General features: G+C 44.8%; 1 protein-coding gene and 1 pseudogene across 1 annotated transcript; one reads left to right on the forward strand and one right to left on the reverse strand.

Moving 5' to 3' along the window:
- On the forward strand, positions 1,059-3,771 carry LOC104740828 (annotated as a pseudogene).
- LOC104743432 lies at positions 3,899-4,618 on the reverse strand. The gene has a single exon (XM_010464515.1). It carries the CDS (start codon positions 4,616-4,618, stop codon positions 3,899-3,901), a length of 720 nt encoding a protein of 239 aa, XP_010462817.1.

A 10,486-nucleotide genomic window follows, 5' to 3' on the forward strand; every position in this document is an offset into this window, starting at 1 on the left:
CGCCATCTCTGTTCCCTCTACTTTGGCCTCTTCAAAGGCTGCACCAACTAAGACTTCTTCAATGATTGGCTCTCCTCTATTGGTAACTGAAGTTGTGCACAAGAATATTTTTGGGAGCAATACGTTTGCTTCCTTAGATACATGTTTTGAGATTGGTGACTTCTCTCTAAGGACTCGAGGAGGGAGGTCAATAAAACCTACACAAAAAGTTCAAGAGAATGAATGGACTACGGTTGGAAGACATGGGAAACGTGGTCGTGGTGGCCGCTGTGGTCGTGGTTAAACACCCGAGTTCCTTGATTTCTCTTTTTCTAATCTAGAATACACTTAATTGTGTGTTCTTATCCTTTTAACTACTTTCAAAAACTATATGACGTCAAAATCATATTTTTGTATTACTTTTATGCATTTAATTTGAAAGCTTTTTAACAAAAAAGAAAAAAGTCATAGAACGAAGGGTAAACCCTTGAAGGATTATAGCACTAATTTAATTCAATAAAAAGCTACAAAAGAAACAGAGATCATACTTTGATCATCACTAGTCTCTCATTCCTGCATGGCCACAACTGGACAAGGCCAAATTTTCGTAATTGAAAAATAAGACCTGAATTTTGAGGTGTAAATATATACTCTTCTAAGTAAAAACTAAAAAGATTGAATTTTGAGGTGTAATTTTGAGGCGTCGACAAGTCAACCATTTAACAACATCATTGAAATGAAATAGATATAGACGTAGGTCAACGTCGTACGTGGTTGTCATCTGTGTGTTCCTACAAAATTAAATTGAAAGAGACATAGACGTTGGGATATTAAATAAGAATGTAAATGGCGTGAATAGAGTGATGGAACCGGTCGGAATCTTGGGTTAGTAGTTTTTAATCTCCATTCAATAACAAGCTTTGGTACACTTTTTTTTTTTAAGCACTCTATGGTACACTTTTTATATGATTAAAAAACTAATCAATACTATATGATTTGTACCAAATTGTTTGACATGTCCAATTGTTACAATTATATCTTCCTTACAAGGCAACATTGAAGATAAATGTTGGACAAGTTCACTACTTCTGGTCTGTTCAGTGTAGTAAAATACTTACTACAGCAAGATTCCTGCAATTATTTGGAAAGTTTGGACAGGTCAACGAAAACAAGTCAAGAGAACATCTCAAGATTGGGGTCTTAGCTATAATAAGCAGAAGCCTCGGAGAGATGAGATAAAACTCATAGAGAAACCAATTTAGAAAGACTAAAAGAAAGTGAGAAAAAAAAAAGAGAGAAGGAGAAGATGAAGTTGCAAGAGGCTCTGATCTTGGTGGTTATTTTCTACTTTGCTTATACGCAGCTGGTTAGGGGACAACCTCAACCTCCTCAAGGTTTCCAAACTAGATGTGGTAATGTCACAATCGAGTACCCTTTTGGCACTTCTCCAGGTTGTTACTATGGAGACCCTCGTAGTTTCCAACTTACTTGTAATGAGAAAGAGGAGCTACTCTTTGGCAACATTCCAGCTATCAATATTTCTCACAGTGGCGAGCTACGTGTTCGGGTTCCCCCTTCCTACTCTTGCTACAATAGCCGAGGAAATTCGAGTGGTTCGCTTTACAATACTTTTAGGCTGGGTAATTTAAGTCTCTCCACCAAGAACAAGTTTACTGCAGTAGGCTGCAACACTTTCGCATTTTTGAGCACTTACGGAGTTGCTAATCACGCATTTGGATGCATGTCAATTTGTGCTTCTCCTCCGGAGGCAAATGGAGAATGTTCTGGTAAAGGTTGCTGCGAGAGTTCTGTCCCTAGGGGGAGCAGCTTCTTCAGAGTCGAACCATATAGCTTTAACAACCACACTTTTGTGCATAGCTTTAATCCTTGCAGCTATGCCTTTCTCGTTGAAAATGGTACATTTAACTTCGATGCGTTGGAGTATCTTAAGAATCTGCGTAATGTCGCAGACTTCCCTGTAGTATTAGATTGGTCCATTGGAAAATAAACATGCGAACAAGTTGGAAACAAGAGCATATGTGGTGGGAATAGCACATGCTTCGATTCCACTCGTGCAAATGTTTTGAAGGTTTTGAGGGGAATCCATACCTTTCATACGGCTGCCATGGTATTAGTATACTTCATAATAATTTATTTTGCTTCTTTCTTCTTTTGGAAGTTAATTGTTGTTGTATCTTGCTCTGTTTTTCCTTGGGCCAGACATTGATGAGTGTACTAGTAGTAGGCATAACTGTTCAGATCCCAACACCTGTAGAAACAAGGCTGGAGGCTTCTATTGTAAGTGCCAATCTGGTTACCACTTAGATACCAACACTATGAACTGCAAGCGTAAAGACGTTGGATGGACTATAATTCTTCTTGGTAAGCGTTCATCAATATTTCAGGTTTTATTGTTTTCCATATAAACTCATTCTAGTCATATCTATGTGACTATGATGTGTCATGTGTGTGATCAGGAACCATCATCGGCTTCTGGGTTATCCTGCTTGGCGTTAGTTATATAAAACAGAAAATGAGGCATCATAAAAACACTGAGCTCCGACAAAAATTCTTCGAGCAAAATGGCGGTGGTATGTTGATACAGCGACTCTCAGGAGCAGGGCCATTAAATGATGATGTTAAAATATTTACTGAGGTAGGCATGAAGGAAACAACTAATGGTTATGATGAAAGTAGAATCTTGGGTCAGGGAGGCCAGGGAACAGTCTACAAAGGGATATTACCAGATAACTCTATAGTTGCTATAAAGAAAGCTCGACTTGGAGACAATAGCCAAGTTGAGCAGTTCATTAACGAAGTGCTCGTGCTTTCACAAATTAACCACAGGAACGTGGTCAAGCTTTTTGGCTGCTGTCTGGAGACTGAAATCCTCTTATTGGTCTATGAGTATATTAAGAGTGGCACCCTTTTCGATCACTTGCACGGTTCCATGTTTAGTACTTCTCTAACTTGGGAACACCGTCTGAGGATAGCCATAGAAGTCGCGGGAACCCTCTCATATCTTCACTCCTCTGCTTCTATTCCCATAATTCACCGGGATGTCAAGACGGCTAATATTCTCTTGGATGAAAACTTGACTGCAAAAGTAGCTGACTTTGGTGCTTCAAGGCTGATACCGATGGATAAAGAGCAGCTCACAACTATGGTGCAGGGCACTCTAGGTTACTTAGACCCAGAATACTACAACACAGGGCTTCTAAACGAGAAGAGTGATGTTTATAGTTTTGGGGTGGTCCTCATGGAACTTCTCTCAGGTCAAACAGCACTGTGCTTTGAACGGCCACAAACCTCGAAACATTTAGTGAGTTACTTTGCTTCTGCCATGAAAGAGAATAGATTGCATGAGATTATTGACCGGCAAGTGATGAACGAGGATAATCTGAGAGAGATCCATGAAGCTGCGAGAGTTGCTCTTGAGTGTATAAGAGTGACGGGAGAGGAAAGGCCAAAGATGAAGGAAGTAGCTGTAGAGTTAGAGGCCTTGAGAGTCAAAACAACTAAACATAAGAGCTCGGATCAGTATCCTGAAACAGAGGAGATTGAAAACTTGCTCGACATTCAAATCTTATCAACACAAGGCGATACAATTAGCACTGGCTATGACAGCATCAATATTGTACCAATATTGAACATTGAAGCTGGCCGCTGATGTATCTCTTTTTTTTGTTATAAAAAAAGAATCCTAGTTCTTTGTTATTTCATCAATTATATTTGTTTTGAGACATATTTGTATATATCATTCATCTATAACCATGCTCATATTCCTCTTTAGTTGTTATGCTAACCAGTAATCAATAAAAAAAATTCAGATCATGAACATCATTTTCCAATATGGCTTTTAAGAAAACAACTCAAAAGGAAACACTAAAATCTAAAAAAACAAAAACAGAGAAAAAAGTTATGATGATCGACCTGCAATTCCTAAATTCATAATCGATTCTGAATGCTTAACCATAACGTAAGCATCGTGAAGAGACGGAGGAATCTTCTTGTACATGATTCGCGTTCTCACGTAGTCCAAATCTTTGTTCAACCCCATCAGAAACGCGTAACGCTGCTCCTTCTCTCTCGCCTCTTCAGCTCCTTTCGCATCCTCGCAGTTACACTCGGGGACAGGATCATACTCCGACAACTCCATCCAAGCTTTACTAAATTTCCGAAAATACTCTTCCACAGAGTCACCACCTTGTCTCAGCGTTGCGAGACTCCGACGAAGCTCGTAGATCTTTGAATCAAAACATGGAACAAACACACGCCTGAGATCTTCCCACGCTTTATGCGCAGTCTCAGCGTGCAGAACATGGTTTTGAAGCGTTTCGGTCACCGAGTTCATCAGCCAGCACAGAACCATCGAGTTGCATTGTTTCCATGGCTCGTAGTAAGGCAAGGCAGGGTCTGGTTTCTCGAGAGTACCGTCGATGAACCCGATCTTGTTCGTGTATTTGAGTAAATCAAGAAATCGGATTCTCCACATGACGTAGTTGTCTTTGGCTTCGCTGAGTTTCTCGAATAAGGTACTGACGAATACGGTGAACTGGTGAATAAAATATGGATGGAAATAATATGGAGATTTGGTGTCGTGTGTTGGAGGTAAGCTGTTGATGATAGTATCCGCCATTGTCACCTCTCTCTCTCTCTCTCTCTCTCTCTCTCTCTCTCTCTCACTCTCTCTCTCTCTCCTCCACCGGGCTATCAGCACAGCTCCAAAAATCGACAGGATCGTCGAGGTCACTCGGCGAACCCCCTTCACTCAGCGGATTCTGCAAGTCGCCATACCGAACGTTAAGTTGAGGCTCCCGACTTACCTTGGCGATAAGGAACCGGTCCACTTGATGACATCTTTCATTGCAATCGTGGCCAAGGCGCGATTTACTGACGAACAGCGGGATATTGGGTACTGCCAACTGTTCGTCGACAGTCTCTCCAGTCCCGCTCTGACTTGGTTCACGCGGCTTTAATCGAATTCAATCGACAACTTTAACCAGCTGTCCACAGCTTTTCTCAAGCATTACCGAATTTTCATTGAACGAGGTATAACGAGTTTGGATCTCTGATGGCCCAAGAACCTGGCGAGCCTATTGGTAGTTTTCTGGACAGATTTAAAGAAAAACTGGCAAATGTTTCCGTCCCGGAAGATGCCGCAATAGCTACTTTTAGAAAAGGTCTACTTCCCGGTTCGACATTACGAAAGGATCTCAACATCCGGGAACCCAAAGATCTCGACGACACGCTACATCGAGCTTCCCGGTTTGCACTCGTGGAAGATGAAGACGCCAAGCTGGCCGCCAAAACGGCACTAGAACCTCCAGCCCCCACGAAGGTTAGGAATCGAGAAGAATACCACAAGCCTCGAAAGCATCACGACCCTCAGGACCGAAAGAAGGGCATAGTTCATGCGGTTTCAGAAGCCGATGGCCAAAGCAAACCGACGTTCGAACCAAAGGAGTTGTACTGTGATTTCCATATGGTACATGGCCATGCAACAAACGAGTGCATGCACTTGAAGAACTACCTCTATGGAAAATATCTTTCTGGTGAAGTGGAAGCCGTTTTCCAACCCCGAGGTTCCCGAGGAGGGAGAGGTCGTCATGGAGGCTGGCGGGGTGGTCGAGGTTACGCAAACAACAGCCATGCTAATAATATTCAACAGCCAGCGAGTCAAGTATTCGCCGACCGTCAAGAAAAGATGTCCCAAGAGAACGAGCTACCTCGTCCTCCAAAGCGACAACGGGGACAGAACCCCGAGCGAGCTAACTCCCCTTACCGAGGCTGAATAACTATGATACTAGGCCCGCCCGAAGATTGCACCGAGATTTGTACGTTGTATGGTGATCAGGGGATGGCCCGATCTTGTTCTGTCATCGAAAAAAAACAAAGGAATAACCAGGACGCATAGCAATTACAGAGCAGGGACCATCTCTTCGGTCCCCATAAGCCAGAGTGAGACCTTCTCAAATCTCCGGAATGTCGGATAATCCAAGCAAAAATCGACCCTACGGATCCATCACAAACTGTCGGGGTGGGGGCCGAACTGGAAGACCATATTAAGGTACAGGTCATCGCTTTCCTACAATATCGATCCTCCACATTTGCTTGGTCAACGAAGGATATGGTCGGGATTAGCCCCGACGTCATCTGCCACGCTCAATATCGACCCAACATTCAAACCAGTTAGACAGAAACGGAGGCGTCTGGGTCTAGATCAGGCAAGAGCAGTCCAAGACGAGGTCGAGCGTTTACTCAAAGCAGATCAAATAATGGAGGTCCAATATCCTGATTGGTTGGCCAACCTGATCTTCGTAAAAAAGAAAAACGTAAAATGGAGAGTCTGTGTGGATTTCACCGATCTGAACAAAGCGTGTCCTAAGGATAGCTTCCCTTTGCCGCACATAGACCGACTCGTCGAAGCCACAATAGGGAACCAATTGCTTTCGTTCAGGGACGCCTTCTCAGGATACAATTAGATTGCCATGAGTTCGACGGATCGCGTAAAAACAGCGTTCATCACAGATAGAAGAACATATTGCTCAAAGTTATGCCATTCGGATTGAAAAACACCGGGGCAACCTACCAAAGGTTGGTCAATATGATGTTTGCCGATCTGCTCGGACGAACTATGGAGGTCTCTATCGATGACATGTTGGTCAAGTCTTTAATCGCGGAGCAGCATATTCAGCATCTCTCTGAATGATTCGACATTTTGGATCGATTCCAGATGAAACTGAATCCAACGAAGTGCATGTTTGGAGTCACGTCGGGCGAATTCCTAGGATACATCGTTACTGAGCGAGGAATAAAAGCCACCCCCAAACAGATTGAAGCCTTACTTGGCCTCCCGTCCCCTACTAACAAACGGGCAGTGCAGCGCTTGACTGGCCGGATCGCTCCTCTAAATCGTTTCAACGCCCGATCAACGGATAAATGCCTTCCTTTCTATCAGCTCCTCCGGGAAAACAAGGATTTTCATTGGGACGACGCTTGCGAGATCGCCTTTCGGCAATTGAAGGAATATTTGACCAGTCAACCGGTGCTAGTCAAGCCGGAAAATAGCGAGACGTTATACCTTTACGTTTCGGTTTCTGGCTCGGCTGTTAGTGGCATGCTAGTCCGAGACGACCGCGGCGATCAAAGACCAATATTCTATACTAGCAAAGCCCTCAACGACGCAGAGTCAAGATATCCTACGCTAGAAAAATTGGCTCTCGCTGTGATCACTGCAGCGCGTAAACTTCGACCTTACTTTCAGTCACATTCCATCGCCGTGTTTACCGATCAGCTGCTCTGAACTATCCTCCATAGCCCCCTTCAGTCCGGACGCATGGCAAGCTTGAAGTCACAAGTCCTAGCCAATTTCATTACCGAGCTTTCTCCTGAGCTCGGAGACCCAACTCTTAGGGAAGAGCATTGGACCATGTTCGTCATCCCATCAGGGATCCGGTGTGGGACTCATTCTCCGTTCTCCCAGCGGCGAGGTGCTTGAGCAAGCTTTAAAGCTCAATTTCAAAGCATGCAATAACGAGACAGAATACAAGGCCGTTGTCGCAGGACTTTGATTAGCACGAGGACTAGGAGTAACACACCTGCAAGTCTTCTGTGATTCCCAGCTATTGGTCAGTCAGTTCAGTGGAGAGTTCGATGAAAAGAACGAGCGAATGGGTGCATACCGTCAGTTGGTCCAGACATTGTCTGAGGAATTCACTTCTTTTTCTCTGACAAAAGTTCCACGAAGCGAGAACACATCGGCAGATGCTCTTGCATCCTTGGCAAATCGCTCGGATCCAGATTTGCGGCGCACGATTCCTGTTGAGTGCGTTGATGCACTCAGCATCGATCTAGCCAACCTGGTCACCGTTATCAACGACGATTTGGTTCCAATGGAAGTTGACGAGCCGATAGAAGACCTAACGGATGTTACAAAGCCACCGGATGATTGGCAAATCAAGATTAAGTTGTATATCTCTGAAAGGGTCGTCCCGCCAGATCGTTGGGCTGCTCGGCGCTTAAAATCTCGAAGTGCAAGATACGTCCTTTTGGATGGAACCTTATACCGTCGCAGTTCGTCTGGAGTATTCCTTACATGCGTTAGCCGCGAGGAGGCCGAACGAATCAAGATGGAAGTACACGAAGGTGAGGGTGGTAATCACTCCGGTGGACGGGCACTTGCTTTGAAAATCAAGAAGGATGGTCATTACTGGCCAACCATGGTAGCCGACTGTGAGGCCTTTTCGGTGAAATGTGAAGCCTGCAAGCGTCATGGGCCAATGCGACATGTTCCGCCCGAACTACTAAGTACTCTAATGGCCCCGTACCCCTTCATGCGTTGGGCAATGGATCTTATTGGACCTCTCCCGCCGTCGAGATCCAAGAAGTTCGTCCTTGTACTAACCGATTACTTCACTAAATGGGTGGAAGCAGAGTCATTCACTAAGGTCCAATCTTTGGACGTGACCAATTTCATATGAAAAACATCATATGCCGACACGGATTTCCTTATGAGATCGTCACCGATAATGGTACGCAGTTTACCTCGCTCATCACCAGGCGTTTCTTGAGTAAGTGGCAAATTCTTCTGAGTACGTCAACTTCCCAATATCCTCAAGGAAACGGTCAAATCAAGGCGATGAACAAATCAATCGTAGATGGACTGAAGAAACGACTCGGACGGAGAAAAGGAGCATGGGCAGATCACCTTGATGGTGTACTATGGTCCTACCGAACAACCCCCCGACGATCTACAGGACAGTCCCCTTTCTCTCTGGCTTATGGGATTAAGGCGCTCGCCCCGGCCGAAGCCGGTGTCCCGACACTTCGTCGAGCCATGATGGTTGATAATTCTGATCTCCATGACAACATGCTAATTGATCATATCCACTTCGCTGAGGAATTACACGACCAGGCCTTAGTTCGGATTCAACATTACCAAGATGCGACGACTAGGTATTATAATAAGACTGTTCGTCAGCGGCGTTTCAGCGAAGGTGACTTGGTCCTACGAGAAGTTTACGTGAATACCTGAGAACTCAACGCCGGTAAACTCGGCGCTCGGTGGGAAGGGCCATATCTTATATCCAAAGCAGTTCGCCCTAGCGTTTACGAGCTTATGACCATGTCTGGAGAGCGGATCCGTACCTCGTGGAACGCGGCACACTTGAAGTGTTACTACTATTAGGTCGCCTTTACGACCTTATTTAGGAGGTTTTGGGAATCCGACCTCCACCTATGTTCCGTATGTAGTATGAAATACGACTGCCTTGATCCCTATTTCAGGGTACATAGGCAATTCCTCATCTTTTGGTAAAGATTGAACGAATGCAGCAAGAATTTCAATAAAGTTTATTTTTGTCGAGATCTCCATCGAATGTGCGAGTCAATTGCATTCAGTTCGGCAGTTCGGCATAAGTACAACTTGACAAAAAAAAAGAAAGAGAAACAGAGTTGAAATTTCCATTGAATGTGAGTCGATTACATTCAGTTCGGCAGTTCGACACAGATAAAGTTTCACACAAAAAAATAATAATAATAATCATAATAATGTCCTAAGGACACCGCTAAGCGGCAAGCACTCTGTCGGTAAACCCTATCCAAAAATTTTGCCGCAAGCCCACTAGCGTTTTGGACGATCCTGCAATCTCAAGATGGGAGCTGGTCCGGATAGGTCAGACTCCAACGGTTTTTCCATCGCCAGTTTATCCACTGCAGTTCGCCAGATTTGTCGCTCCCGCTGCAAGGCTTCTGGCCTTTCAATCGGCAACCCGGAACCTTTGGATACCATGTCTTCTATGAAGGCACATGGGCCCTCGACTAGATGGCGTTTACGGAAGGCCTGATCTGTCGATTCCAAGTAATTGACGAACTGGATCAACCTCTTCAGACAAACTCGATAGGCCCAGACGTCTGTTATGAACGGGAAGGCAGTTTCCCCCAGGGGTTCGCGATCATTTTCCGGTAGATCGGGTACCTCCATCCGATCAACCAGTTCTTTGCACGCCGAGTGCTCGGCAAGTAGACGATCCATACGCCATTACGCCAGGACATAACCTTCGTCAATAAGCCCGTCCAGAACTTGAATGGTCCCTTCCAAACGGTAGAGTCGATGGAGCTGGTCAAGCTTCGGGCGAATCGCCTTGATATACGCGCCCATTCTTTTGCGACGAGCTCGATACCCTCGGAGCTCCAGTTGTAAGGGAGACACCTCCGGGTCGACGGTATCGGAGCTCGGAGCGAACTCACGAGGTCGGGATGTTTCTCCTGCTTCTTGAGGGGAGAGGTTATCCGGTAAGTTTGGCATCTTTTTTTTTTTTTCGAAGCGGTTGCGAATGTCTACCGAGGATCCGACCCTTCGTCTATTTATATTGAAACTTCGCGAACAACCGCCATTGATTCACCAATCAGAGTGCAACAGATTTTTCGCTGCGTCCCGAGAGTCGCAATTAAAGACCGTGCAAACATTCAATATTTCTCGCCACGTCTCAAAAAAAAAAAAAAA

Source organism: Camelina sativa, chromosome 14 (assembly GCF_000633955.1).
Source record: "Camelina sativa cultivar DH55 chromosome 14, Cs, whole genome shotgun sequence".
In the NCBI taxonomy this organism is placed as follows: Eukaryota; Viridiplantae; Streptophyta; class Magnoliopsida; order Brassicales; family Brassicaceae; genus Camelina; species Camelina sativa.

Coding starts and splice junctions, on each gene's coding strand:
- LOC104743432 (XM_010464515.1), bottom strand. CDS start 4,618: ATGGCGGATACTATCATCAACAGCTTACCTCCAACACACGACACCAAA.